This window comes from Mus pahari, chromosome 5 (assembly GCF_900095145.1).
Source record: "Mus pahari chromosome 5, PAHARI_EIJ_v1.1, whole genome shotgun sequence".
NCBI lineage: Eukaryota > Metazoa > Chordata > Mammalia > Rodentia > Muridae > Mus > Mus pahari.
Window position 1 is genome coordinate 151,725,870 of NC_034594.1, and position 13,864 is coordinate 151,739,733.

At 43.3% G+C, this 13,864-nt stretch overlaps 2 protein-coding genes across 2 annotated transcripts in view; one reads left to right on the forward strand and one right to left on the reverse strand.

Moving 5' to 3' along the window:
- Nucleotides 1-10,558, reverse strand: part of Tfb2m (transcription factor B2, mitochondrial) — a 17,230-nt gene extending 6,672 nt beyond the window's left edge. Inside the window, exons 1-4 of the mRNA XM_021198771.2 lie at nucleotides 10,095-10,558; nucleotides 9,189-9,277; nucleotides 6,603-6,753; nucleotides 2,614-2,762 (exon numbers count right to left, since the gene is read on the reverse strand). Coding sequence (XP_021054430.1) covers nucleotides 2,614-2,762; nucleotides 6,603-6,753; nucleotides 9,189-9,277; nucleotides 10,095-10,404 — 699 coding nt within the window. The 5' untranslated portion in view covers nucleotides 10,405-10,558. The remainder of the gene's footprint in view (nucleotides 1-2,613; nucleotides 2,763-6,602; nucleotides 6,754-9,188; nucleotides 9,278-10,094) is intronic.
- Nucleotides 10,559-10,610: 52 nt separating this feature from the next.
- The window catches only part of Cnst (consortin, connexin sorting protein), an 84,047-nt gene continuing 80,793 nt past the window's right edge, over nucleotides 10,611-13,864 (forward strand). Inside the window, exon 1 of the mRNA XM_021197736.2 lies at nucleotides 10,611-10,889. The gene's annotated coding sequence lies outside the window, so the exon portion shown is untranslated. The remainder of the gene's footprint in view (nucleotides 10,890-13,864) is intronic.

The window sequence follows — 13,864 nt, forward strand, 5'->3', positions numbered from 1 at the left end:
AAAAAAAAAAAAAAAAGCACAAAAAGAGGCTATAAGCAAGACAGAATTTTGGGTCTCAGGTAGCCCAGGCAACTGTGTATTGGAGGGGAACCTTGATTTCTGATCCTTCCTCTTTTGAATTCTTTCTCTACCCTCCCCCCAAGTGTCCAAATAGTTGAACCACACACAGGTTTGGCCACTGTGGCCAAGCTACAACCCGATGAGCATTTTTACATACCTTGCCGTCATTTTTTTGCTTATATATTGTATGTATGAATGGCCTCGAGGACCAAGATTGTCTACTCTCTCACTCTACGTGGCTAGCCAATATTTACTATCTGGGTGAGGAAACATTCCCTCGTTGCTCCATTGCTCCTATCTGCAATTCTTCCATGCACAATGAACACTGTCAATTACACTGAAGCCATGGCTCACTCATATGAAGCACTGTGATCAATTCTAACAGAATTTAGGAGGGATTTTCTAAATCTAACAGGGATTTAGAAAAGGAGGCCTTTTCACTAAACAGGAGAGAAGAGGCTGCTTGCTGCTCCTGCACCAGGCTCCTAACACAGCAGACTAAAAATCTAAAAATCCGAGCCACTCAGATCCACATTCCATGCCACCAAGGTGAAGCCATGTTGTTTATCTGCTTTTCCCAGAAATCAGGAACAGCTAAAGTTCCCACACAAGAAAGTACAACTTGCCAAGAAAATCAAAGTCCATCCACATTAATTCTTACACAGCAAAGGCCCTGCTGGTAACCAGTTTGTTATTCTCCTATTGTTCAGTATCCCTGTTTCTGCTTTAGGAATGTAACTATGAAATGACCAAGCAGCTATTTGAGTTTTGGTTTAGCCTTCTTCCGTCCTTCACTGTCTATAAAATTAACCTCCTATGTGGTTTTCATTGGGACCTGTATCCTATTTTTATAGAAAGAAGTGTTGATGTAGGGGATCAATGAAAGAATCAAAAAGGACAAACTATTTTAACAGAAGCCAGGTAGTGGTGATGCACATCTTATTCTCAACACTTGGAGGAAGAGGCAGGCAGATCTTTGAATAAAGGCCAGTCAAGTCTACAGAGTGAGTTCCAGGACAGCCAAGGTTACACTGAGAAACGCCCTCTCGAAAAACCAAACACACACACACACACACACACACACACACAAACTTAATAGAAATTGCTTCAGGGAAGATATGCCAATGGTAGGCAAATACAAATTAGAAATTACTAACTCAATGACACAATGCTTCATCCCACTATGCCACTATGAGATGGTATCAAAGATACAAAAGGGCCAGTGAGATGGTGCAGCTGGTCAAGCTTGCCGACCTGAGTTTGATCCCTGGAACCTTTGACCCACACATAGTCTGTGGCATGTGTGTACCAACACTCATACACTAATAAGAAACACAAAATTAAATTTAAAAAAAAAACACAAGTATGATGGAGGGAAATCTTTAATTCTTGCCCATTTCTGGTGGGAAGTAAAATAGTGCATCTAACAAGAATAATTGTATGGCTCAGGTGGCACAGTGCTTACCATGCAAGCATGAGGCCTGAGCATGATCCCATGGGAAAGCCAGGCACAACAACACATGCCCATAGCTCATCGCCGGGGAAGTGGAGACAGGATTGCCGAGGCTTGCTAGTTAACCAGTCTAGCCAAACTGGAAAACTACAAGTCCTAGTGAGAGAGCCCTGTCTCAAACAGACAGTGAATAAACAAAACAGAAGTAAACAAGAAAAGAATAAAAAAGAAGGTAGACAGCTCCTGAGCAATTGCATCAGAGGCTGACCTCAACCTCTACCCACTCACCTGTACACTTGAAAACAAGAAGTTGTAAAAACACTTATGAACTCATGTACATATGTGCCTGCTTTAGTCATAGTATTTGAGAGGTGGAAGTAGCTAAGTGTTCTTTCATCATGAATGAATGAACAAATTTTGGGGAATACATATAGCAGAATACTATTCAGTAAAAAGAAAATGAAATTTGAACACACTGAAACCCAGATGAGCCTTGAGGATACCAAGCTCAGTGAAGTCAGCCAGCCACAAAAGGACAAATGACTCCAAGCCAAGGTCACAGCTGGTCCAGGACAACTGTGAGCAGAGCCTGAGGAAATGGGAAGGCAGGGAGTCAAGCATGCAGTGGGATGTCTAAAAGTTTTAGAGCTGCCCAGCGGTGGTGGCGCATGCCTTTAATCCCGGCACTTGGGAGGCAGAGGCAGGCAGATTTCTGAGTTCGAGGCCAGCTTGGTCTACAAAGTGAGTTCCAGGACAGTCAGGGCTATACAGAGAAACCTTGTCTCGAAAAACAGCAACAACAAAAACAAAAAATCCAATAAAAACTTTGGAGCTAAACAGCAAGTACTGGGTGTATAATATAAATTATTTAATGCCACTGAAGGTAAATTACCAAATAATTAAAACGGTCCATCTCACATGTTTAATAATAATAAAAAAAATGTAAAGCCCTAACTTGACTCTAAGACTGTGCTACAGAACTTCATAATCTTAGAACTCTCAAATGTCAGGGGCCCCCAAATTAAAATGCAGCCGAAGTTCCTCAGAATATTACAGCACTCTTTCAAAGCGGTGATACCAGTTATCTTTTAACAACGCACCTGGAATTCTTTTTCACTAACAAACACATTCAGTTCTACTCGTCCATATCTGTATATAGATACGCAGGAGTACAGATCGAACAGAAGTTTCCAAAGTATTCGTCTTTCATATTTATGTGGTAGGATTCCAAAAACTTTTATAGGAACACCTGTTAGGAATACAAACACAAATTTGTGTGAGGTCCTTAAAATTTTCTCTTATGAACACATTTTGTAAAGTAAGTTAACAATGGTAACTGTATTTTAATTAAGGATCAAGATGGTGGATGACATGCAGGTGTGGTATAGTATGCTAGAATCACCAGGGAAATAACTGAGGAGAGCTGGGTTACAGCACTAGAAGAGGTGTGGGAACACCCAAAAATGAGAGACTGGAAAGAGCAGAGCAAGGAGCTGGGGAGGGGGCTAATTGTGCACGTGTGAGGAGGGCCAACGTAGAGAGCCCAGCACTGTACAGGATACCCAGGGTATGCTGTTCAGAATACCTAGGCAGGTTCCAGGTTCAGTGACAGGCACGGGGTGACTGAGGAGGGCACTCAACACCAAACTCTGGCTCCACATGCATACACATGTACATGTGCATAAAGAGGAAAAAAAGAAAGTTTTTGTACTGGGGCCTCTTTTTTTGTGAAGCCTCCCAGGTGGTCAGCTGTGCCAAGATAAAGCTGACTATCTCCTCCCCCAGCCACTGGCTGCCAGAAACTCATTGATGTGGATGATGAACACAAGCTTCATATACTCTATGACAAGGGCACGCATGGCCACAGAAGTAGCTGCTGATGCTCTGGGTGAAGAGTGGAAGGGTTGAGTGGTCTGGATTATTTACAGCAATGACAAACAAGATTCTCCCAAGAAGTAAGGAGTTTTGACCCATGGCAAAGTATGCCTCCTGTTGAGTAAGGGCGCCCAAGTCTGTTCGTGGATCCCAATCTAAGTGTTCTCAACTTGGTTATTGTTTTAAAAGGAGAGAAGGATATTCCTAGACAGTGCCTCATTGGTTGGGACCTAAAAGAGCTAGTAGAATCCAAAAGCTTAAATCTCTCTAAAGATGATGTCCACCAACATGTGGTCAGAAAGCCCTTAAACAAAGACAGTAAGAAGCCCAGGACCAGAGCACCAAGATTCAGGGTCTTGTTACTCTACTTGTCTTGCAAGATGAATGCTGATGTACTGCTCTGAAGGAACTAAGACAGTTGCCTACAGCAATGACAAAAGGAGGAGATACTAGAAAAAAACCCTTTCCTCTTGGCGCTCATGGGAGTAGCCACAAAACACTTCTTGAAAAAGATTCTTGGGGTTAGAGAGACGGCTCAGCACTTAGAGCACTTGGTGCTTTTCCAGAGGACTCAAATTTGGTTCCCAGCACTGACCTTGAGTGACTCTCAGTGACCTTAACTACAGCTCCAGGAGATCTGATGTCTTCTGAGGTCACCCATATGTACATGCACATACTTACATATAAGAATATTAAACAAACAAACACCCTCTCTGCCGAGTCAGCAACTTAACTCTGTCCCCTCATTCCCCCGTGGAAAAAGTCATGGAACTAGATGCTCACACCAGGCCAGAATTCCTCTAGACTGCAAAGAAGAAACTTGAATCAGATTGATGCAATATTCAGTGATGTATCAACCCAGTGTTTAGAGTAACACACGGGTGTGACGATTGTGTAAGAGCAGACCTGTGAAGGGTGCCCACGGACAGAAAGAGCATCTGTGGCCTCACATGGGAAGGACACCCTGGAAGAGTGAAAAGACATGCAGGTGCAAGGCTGCGACCAGCAACCAGGTGAGAAGGCACCCAGTCTCTACATCCCATCCTGCTCTTTCCCCTTCACACTGATTCCATATGTTTCATACCAAACTTTAGCAGAGCAATGTTGTCTGTCTGTCTTGCTCGCCCCCTTCTTTTCATCTGTACGCTAATAGACTTGTCCAAAGCAGATGGGCTAGCAGACTGGTGTGCAGGGTCTGTGTCTCTGCCTCCTAACAGCTGGGACTCTTCCCACCTTTTAAGTTGTTGGATTCTGTGTCTATTTTTAAGATTTACCATTATTATTTTTAATTATGTATATACACATGCTCCTGCATATGGGCACACATGTTGAGTGCAGGTGCCCAAGGATGCCAGAGGCATTGGCTCTCTCAGAGCTGCTGGTACAGACAATTGAGAGCTGCACACATGGATGCTGGGAACTAAACTCCAGTTCTCAGAAGGAGCAGCAAGTGCTCCTAGCCATGGAGCCAGGTAAAGCCACCCATCTCTCCATTCCCTTACCTATAGTCTACTCTTAGCTAAAACTGCCTCACTGACACCTATTTTTCCCTCTTCACTTTTCCAACCACTTCAATGCTAATCATTAACTTCTTCTACCATTTTCCTGTTCATGTACACACACAGTTGACTAATATCTTAATATACAATTTACCTTCAGTGATCCTGTGCTTTTTTACGATTGGCATTTAAGGGGAACTGTGTATTTGACTGTTGTTCATAGTGGGCCTGCCCTTTCATAGTGACTGTTTCTGCAGACACTATTCTACTTTTAGGGGTGTACTAGGAATTGTAAATACAGCCAAAGACACCAACTAAATCCTGGACAAATTCCAAGAGAACACAAACCGCCTAATGAAGAAAGGAAGTTAAGTATGGATAGAAATTGAAATTCAGTAAGAAGACAGAAATACTATGTTAAAAAAAGCCACTTGAAATAGTAAACTCATGATGTCAAATAAAAACATCTATAAAAAACCGCATTAATAGAATGGCTCAAGGGAAAATGCAATGTCTGGGCTTGAGACAAAGTATAGGAAATGGGGCACTCAGAAACAACAAAATAAATCAACTGGATGGTATCAACAGAACACTGGAGATCTGTGGTACACTATAAAAGACCAAATCTACAAATCATGAGCAGAAAAAATGATTCATGCTAGAGGCATAAAAAATAGTTTAATGAAAATCATAGCAGAAAGTTTCTGAGTCTAGGAAAAGACATGCCTATTCAAGTGATGGCGCATCAGAGGGCCAAACAAGCAAGGCCAGAGAAGAACCCTCTCATTTCATGATTGTGAGAACACCCAATGTACCGAGCAAGGAAAGCCCTGGGAAAGCTGCACCAGAGAAACGGCAAGGGGCATGAAAATGCAGGCCTGGCCGAGAACTGCAGATCCCAGCAGAAACTAAGACAGGAGGGCTTGGGAGGACGCACTTCAAACTCTGAAAGACGACCCCTGGGAACCAGAATATACACCCAATAAAGCTATGTAACAGTAAAGAGAAAGAAGAACATTCCATAAGCAACATTCACATAGACAGCCATAACCACTAAACTAGCCCTACAGAACACATATATGCACGAAATAAACAAATCCTTAAAAAGGATTTTAAATAAAAAGGTGATACGAAAGGGAATTTATATGAACATATATTTAAACATACATTTATTTGAAAATGTCCTTATGTAAGACAGTCCCATGTACAATGAATATATATAATTAAAATTCAATAACTAAGCTTTTCCCCCTTAGTACATAATTAATCCTTTATAGAACTAAAATGGTTATTTATATGCAGGAAAAGGGAAAGGCATACATTTTTTTTCATTTATTTATTTTATTGAGTGTACAGTGGAAGGGGGAAAATGGGTCAAGAGGGAGGGAAGGAGGGAGGGAGGAAAGGAAGGAAGGAAGAAGGAGGAACAGGGCCATTTTCCCATGCTGGGATGATCTATGCCTCAGGAAAGGCATGTATAATGAAAGAGTGATTGCTTATGAACTGATCTAAATCTCTATATATTACATATACATCCAATAAACAAATAAATATATTGGTAAAAAAAAAGAAAGCAAGAGAGAAAGAGAGAAAGAGAGAAAGAGAGAAAGAGAGAAAGAGAGAAAGAAAGAAAGAAAGAAAGAAAGAAAGAAAGAAAGAAAGAAAGAAAGAAAGAAAGAAAGCAAGCATTAGCTTTAGTGAATGATGAAAATTACCTGCTGGCCAAGGAACTGCTTTTATTCCCAAGTTCTGAAATATTGCCTGTGAACTCAAATGTGGTCTTACTACTTCCTGATATCTAGGATCCATTTTAAAGAAGTCACAGTGAACCACCTGTAGCTCTCCATCCACATTCCTCCTTAAGGACTAAAGAGACAGAGGTGAGATTAGAAGTTTATCATCATGTACACCGTGGGACAATTTAAGATCTACCTCAAAAAAACAAGAAAAAATAAATAAAAACAGCTGGTGGGGCATGCCTGAAATCTCATCACTCAGGAAACTGAGGCAGTAGAATTATAAATTTAAGGAGGTCCCGAGTTACACAATATCTCTAAGAGCAGTCTATCTCTATGACATAGTGAGATCTGGTCCACAAAATCCAAGAGCTGGACTGTATTATAAAGCTTAATGGTAGAACATTGGCCAAACAAACAGGGAGGCTCTCCAGCACCACAAATAAAATAAAACAATTAAAAGATCTTGCATGAAGATGTAAACAGTCCCAGTAAACCCTAAAATTAACAAAGGAAATAAAAACCAACTACTGCATGAGAAATGATCAAATACAAGTTTTCTTAAGAAAAGATGTCTGAAACATAAGTAACCTTGCACAGTGGCCGGGGAGTTCAGTAGTTCATTACTTGTGTAGCACCATCAGCACCACATTGAGAACCGAACCAAGCCAGGCATGGTGGCACACACCTTTAATCTCAGCACTCAGAAGACAGAAGCAGGTGGATGAAGATGGCCTGATCTAGCAGAGCAAGTTCCAGGGTAGCCAGGGCACACAGAGAAACCTTGTCTCAAAAAAACAGGAAAAAAAAAAAAATCACCAACAAATTTTCTTGTTCTTCTCTTTTTTAAATTTTTTATTGTTGTTGATGATGCTTTAGCTGTTTGTAAAGGTGGCTGTCTTATGGAGGGTGTGGGGCATGTTAAGGTCGGGTCTCACTATGTAGCACTCACTGGTTAGCCTGGAACTTACTATGTAGATAAGGCTACTCTCCAACTCTTGGGTGATTGATTCTGCTTCTGTCTCCCACATGTCAGGATTGCAGGTTCTTGGGAGGCAGAAGCAGAAGGAGCTCTGCCAATCTAGTCTACTAGCTTTCTCCTTTTTTTTTCTTCAATGCTGTCAATTACAAAACAGTTTGTTTTGCGTTTCACCATGTAGACCTGTCTGGTCTAAAATTCCAAATATAGACCAGGTTAGCCTTGGAACCAATGACTCTCACTCTCCTCCCTCTGCACCAGACTTGAGGAATGAAAGGTGCATGGCACTTCACCTGCCAGGCTCTCTCTCACCACCCAGGTTTAACCATGGACCTGTTTGTGCTAGGCCAACTAGTTGTTCTACCACCGAGCATAACCCCACTAATGGCCAAAAACAACTCAACCCTTCAAAGTTTCATTTTTAAACAGCTCAATCTTTAGATATTGTAGCTATTTCCACAAGATTTTCATTGCCTTGCAGCATCTTTAAATTCAAACCATTCCTTCTTCTTGCTTTCAGGAACCGGGTATAGATCATGTGTTTCTTGAATTAATTTCTTCTCAAATGGTCAGCTGTCAGTTAAAGACTCAGAAACACTGAAATAATCATTTGGGTGTGTGTGGGGGGGAACCAGCATTCTGCAACTGTGCTTACTCATCTCAAATCTTTTTTGCTTCACTTGAAGTCCTAAGTAAACTCAGAATTCACAGAGAGAACAACGTTTGAATACTAACCTAACCTTAGCACTTACTCTTGAAGGTTAAGTTCACACAGGGCAGAGCCACAGCACAGTACTGAAGGTGGGGGACATGAGTTTAGTGACCAATTATATATCAGTCAGCTAGACTGTATAGGAAGGGAAGACGGGACCTATCTCCTCCTGATCTCAAGGGAATGAACTACACTCATTCAACAAAAGGTAGATTAACAATTGAAAAGTATAACCACAAATTTATTAATGGGAGCCTATGTAACAAGTGGTCATATGTAGATCTAGAGAATGTACCCAACTTCATGCGGAGTCAATGGAGAATGGGTAGCTCTGTGGGGATGAGCTGGAATAAAAGGAGTGTGACCTACTTGAGCCAACCAAAGGTGGGGGCAGACCCAAGGCTGCTCTGTTCAGATTCTTAGGCTCTCTACATTTGTCATGCATTCCTCTTGGGCAGAGAGCAAATGCTCCTCCTGACAGATGAACTCATGATCCACTAGGAATCAAGGCAGATCTCAAACAGGAAACTTACAGTATTTCTCACAGGCTTATCGTTTCTTTTGCAGTGAGGTTGTCCTAGCATCTATGTCTATCCTGAGAATAGGGGTTCTGCTCTCTCAGGATTGATTTGAAGAGCAGGAGGGCAGAAATACGTTCTTCCTGAGGCTACACCTGAGGGCTTCCAACCGTCCTCTATTCCAAAATACTCACTATATCAATGAGTCACACCTTGAGGTTATCATTTTCTGGACCCCAGTAGGAACTAGAAAAGAGATTTCACAACTCCCAAGCTTTCAGAAACTCAACAAGCATGGAATACTCAACAGGTCCTAGTCTTTATAGAGATATTACTTTAGGAACATAAAAATATACCTCCAAATGTGGAATAAAAGACTTTTCACTTTCAAAGGCAACCACTCTGGCACCAGCTTTAAGTAATGCCCCAGTCAGGATTCCAGGACCTGGTATATTAACAGAAAAACTTTATTTGCAAAATAAACAATATAGTGTCTGTCTCTGTCTCTACATTTCTGTCTGTCTCTGTCTCTATCTGTGTGTGTCCCTCTCTCTCTCTCTCTTCCTCTATTTTTAAGACAGGATCTCACTGTGTAGCTCTGCCTGTCCTGTAATTCACTCTGTAGACCACGCTGGCCTCCAACTTACAGATCAGTCAGCCTCTCGCTTGGATTAAAGGTGTGTGCCATTGCACCCGGCTATAGTCACTTTCAAAGTCGACTTTACACAAGTTTCAACGACACAATGTTCCCAGGTAAGATTTTTTTTTTTTTTTTTTGCGTATAGAAAACTATGATTGGACAGTTACCTTGAACCCACATCTCAACAGTTAAGCTGTACAGCCTTCTGTCGTGACAGCAACACTTACTGTCCTAACAAATGTCACTATTTCTTAGAAGAAAAACAAGTATATAAGATAGCTTATAAGATTGCGATTACCTCTTACTCACGGACTATTTGAATGTTTAGCCATACAAATTACTGTCAAGTCTAAGCGAAATGACTCTCAGTAAGAAGTGATGCTTAAGAAAGGAAAAAAAAAAAAATACAATTCAGGGTCAACGAGAACGCTCAGAGGGCAATGGCGCTTGGCGTGAAGCCTGAACACTTCATTTCAATCACTGAGATCACATAGTGTAGGGCGAGAACCGACTCTCGCTAAGTCGTCTTCTGACCTAAACACGCACGTATACACAATAAATAAACACTAATTTAGAATATTGGGCACGTAAAGGCTAAGGGCAAAGCTTCTGTTCAACTCACCTGGTTTGCACTCTACTATAATTTGACGGGATGGGTTTTGGTGCTCCAGCAGGTCTCGTACCAGGTACCTGGCCAATTTCTTACACGCTATGTGACGCGTAGGCTCCGATCGATTCCTGATTGTCCACGGGGACGACTCCTCCAAATCAGAATCAGGCAACGGCTGCATGTAGAAGTCGGAGTAGCCGCGGCGGCTCCTTGCTTGCCAGTCCTTCCGCGTCGCCGCTCCGGACCCTAGAATGCAAGACGGGCCGCGGGCCAACGCTGACAGCGCCAGCCGCGGGGGCAGCCGTATCGCCGGTCCCCTCATCCTCCTCTAAAGTCCACCCCAACCACCAGTTAAGGCAGCCTCTGCGAAGAACGCGGAGCACCCCATCACACGTGCTCACACTTCACCGCCACACTAGGCCGGGCGGAAGTAAACATTACGAACGGCGCAGGCGAACGACCTAGCCTCAGTCCTGTCCTCACTCGCTTCCGCTTCCGCCCAGGCTCCGCCCCCAGGCTCCTGCGAGTGGACTCTCCGGGTGTGTCCGGGCTGGAACTCTATGGTCGCCCGCCCTCCGCACTTCCTCTCTAGCCGCGATCTCGCACTCTATGCTCCTCGGTCCGGCGGCCCGCCGGGAGGGGTGCGCAGAGGGAGGCGGGGCGGGAAGGCTAGAGGTGTCCGATCCTCCAGTGCGGCGGGAGACCCGAGCCGGCTGTGTGACAGCTCGTCGGCCGCCATGTCAGCGCGCGGGGCTGGAAACAGACCCGGCGCCCGGCGGTAGCCCTTGCACTGCCTCGGATGCCCAGGTAAGACCAGCAGCCGGGTTGCAGGGGATCAGTCGGCTGACGGCGACCGCCGAGCTGCGGGGAGTCGCTAGCTCCTCCCCGGGCGCTGTCTTCCCGGGAGTTGCAGCGGGTCCCCTCGCATCCGCCCCCTCTCGGCTCTCGTGTTTTCCCCGCTTTTCTGCGGGTACGCGGTTGTCGCTCGTCGCGCCAATTTCTCCGCGCGCGCTCCCCTCCCCGGGGACCCTGCAGCTTCTACTCCGCGACGGTGTCTCTCTGTTCGGTGGCCCGTCGCTTGTGCCAGCTTCCCTGCGGGTGGCTTTTATTTACCCACATATATGTTCTTTCCCCTCCACAGCTACCTCTTTGGTTGTCGGGAACCGCCTAGTGCCTCCCTTCTTTTCCTCCCTCTGGGCCAAGATTTACCTTTTCTTTTTAGTATGCATGTTTGCAAGACTGAAATTTCAGGCTGAAAAAATTTAATATTTGAAAGCTTAAAATTCCTTCCCATGTTTAAAAAGATTAAAGCCTTAGGAAGCTTCCTTTATTCCCTGTGTAAACTTAGTTAAGCACATTGTACCGTAGAATGCAATTTAAAAGGCCGATTGCAAAGACTAAAAATAGGATACTCTAATGGGAATTTTGGCAGTGTTAGAAGATCCTTTTCTTTGAGAGTGATTTCGGTGTTTGGGGATCGTACTCAAAGCTTTACCCATTATCCCTTCCATCAAGGCTGGAAGCTGCGGCCAATCAACTTCTTAGTTTAAAATATGTACAATCCTTTCTGCTTACTCTGCTGGCAGCATAATTGAGCTTGGCATATAAATGCACAAGGAAAGAGTTCCTGAGGAATGTGTCACCTGCCAAGTAGCCTGAAGATTGCCCTTAGCTGATGAAACTCTAGGGCATGAGGAATTGACACCTGAAGATGGTCTTTTTTTGCATAGTAAGTTAGTAGTACACTGTAGAAGCAATGAACTGTTTGTTATTCACTGATCTTGATTTTGTCAAGTTTTCGTTTTTTGTTTTGTTTTAACATCCTTTCCTTATTGAAATTATTCTATCCAGGCATGGTGGTGAAAGTCTGTGCTCCTGGCATTCAGGAGGCTGATTACCCACCAGTTTGAGGCCAGCCTGGGATGCATAGAGTTCAGGGCTAGTTTAGGATATAGTAAAACCATGTCTCCTTGAAAAAAACAAACAAACAAACAAACAAACAAAAAAAAACCAAAAAAACAAACCCATGTCTCAGGAAAAGAAAAAAAGCAAAGGTGATTCCACCCCCACCCCCACCCCCATGGGCATTTTGATAAACTCAGAAGGATTCTAGACTTACATCTCTCCCCAGAGCTATATTTCAACAATTGAATATGGCAGAATGATTTTTAGAATTTTTATTAATTAATTAATTAACTTTGCATCACGATCCTTGCCTCCCCTGCCTCCTCTCCTGGCAGTCCCTCCCTCAGAATGATTTTTTTAAAAATATCATAGCAATAACAAAATTCACTTACCCAGTATATTCTTGAGTCTTTCATTTTTAAAATAAGCCTCTTAAGGCAAGGGGATGTAGTTCAGTTGGAACCACTTAGCATGTATAAGGCCCTGATTTCCATACCTAGCACCATTTCTAAAAATTTCATAATGCCTGTGGATCACAGCCTACTCAGTCCAACGAAACTTGGGGCAGGGTTTATTTTCCTTTTGAGTGGTTGACGTTAGAAAAGTTATATTTATCATCGTTCTTCTTTGTTAGGGGTCAAAGCCTGGGCTTTGCACACGGTGGGCCAGTGCTCTGCTCAGAGCTACCTCCCCAGCCCCCTGTTTCTGTTTGTGTATGTGGTATGCATGTGTGTGCCTGTGTAGTGTGGTGTCACGTGACTGTCACTATCCACTGTTTTGCTGAGACACGTTCTGTTCCTGAACCTGGAGCTCAGATCCTGTTGGGCTGTCTGTCTGTCCACCAGTGTCCAGGGATCTGCCTGCCTCCATCCTCTACAGACTGAGGTTGTGGATGTGGGTCTTTGGGGATCAGGACTCAGGATTCCATGTTTTTTTCGGCAAACACCTTCCCGCCTGAGCTCCCACCCTTGGTTAACTCAGCATCCCTGGGACTGCAGGCCTTTGCCATGTACCCAGTTGTTTCCCTCTGCATAGAGTTAATGGCATACTTGTCTGCAATTGCAGGTACTTGAGCAATACAGAAAGCACCCCACCCCTAGGGCCCAGATGCTAAAAAATGAAATAAATGTCCATTTCACTTTTAAAATTAATCTGATAGTCAGCATTTAGACCTACATTTTTTAAAAAGCTTAATTAAAGTATTTTTTTCACAATTGCTTAGCAGTTGGGGCTTTTGTATCTTGTGCAATTTTTGTGCCTTTGAAGTAATTTTTCTTTCTAATAGTGCCTGCTGGTTTCTTTATGGCTGGCTTTAAATTATTTTTCTTATTAAGTTATCATAATCAGATTGCTTGAGTATGGAAACTACTGGTTTCTCTCTTTTTTTTTTCTTGTAGCTTTTAAATGAGAATTGAAATTGGGAAATACTAAATGACAGTTCTGGCTTGCATCAGAATTAAGGCTGGAGAAGCATCATTCAAAGAAATGGAAGATAATTCTAAAACTTGACTAGCAGTCCCACTTACCAGGTAGAAATGGTCTTAGTGGCTTTACTCCTCTGTATAGCAGAGTTACTGCAGTAGTTTTCAAGATTTCCTGCTACGTCTGCATCCCTGATGTGGTTAACACTCAGCACATCTCAGTTAGGGCTGACCCTGTTGCAGATGTCCAAGAGTCACTTATAGCCAGTGCCTCCCTCATTGGCTGGCACGTAGCTATAACATTGCTTTTTGATGCTTAAAATGTCTTTCTACCTGGAGTGTCTGATTCTCTTGGGATACATGAAAAAATGCTTCTCTCTCTCTCTCTCTCTCTCTCTCTCTCTCTCTCTCTCTCTCTCTCTCCCTCCCTCCCTCCCTCCCTCCCTCCCTCCCTCT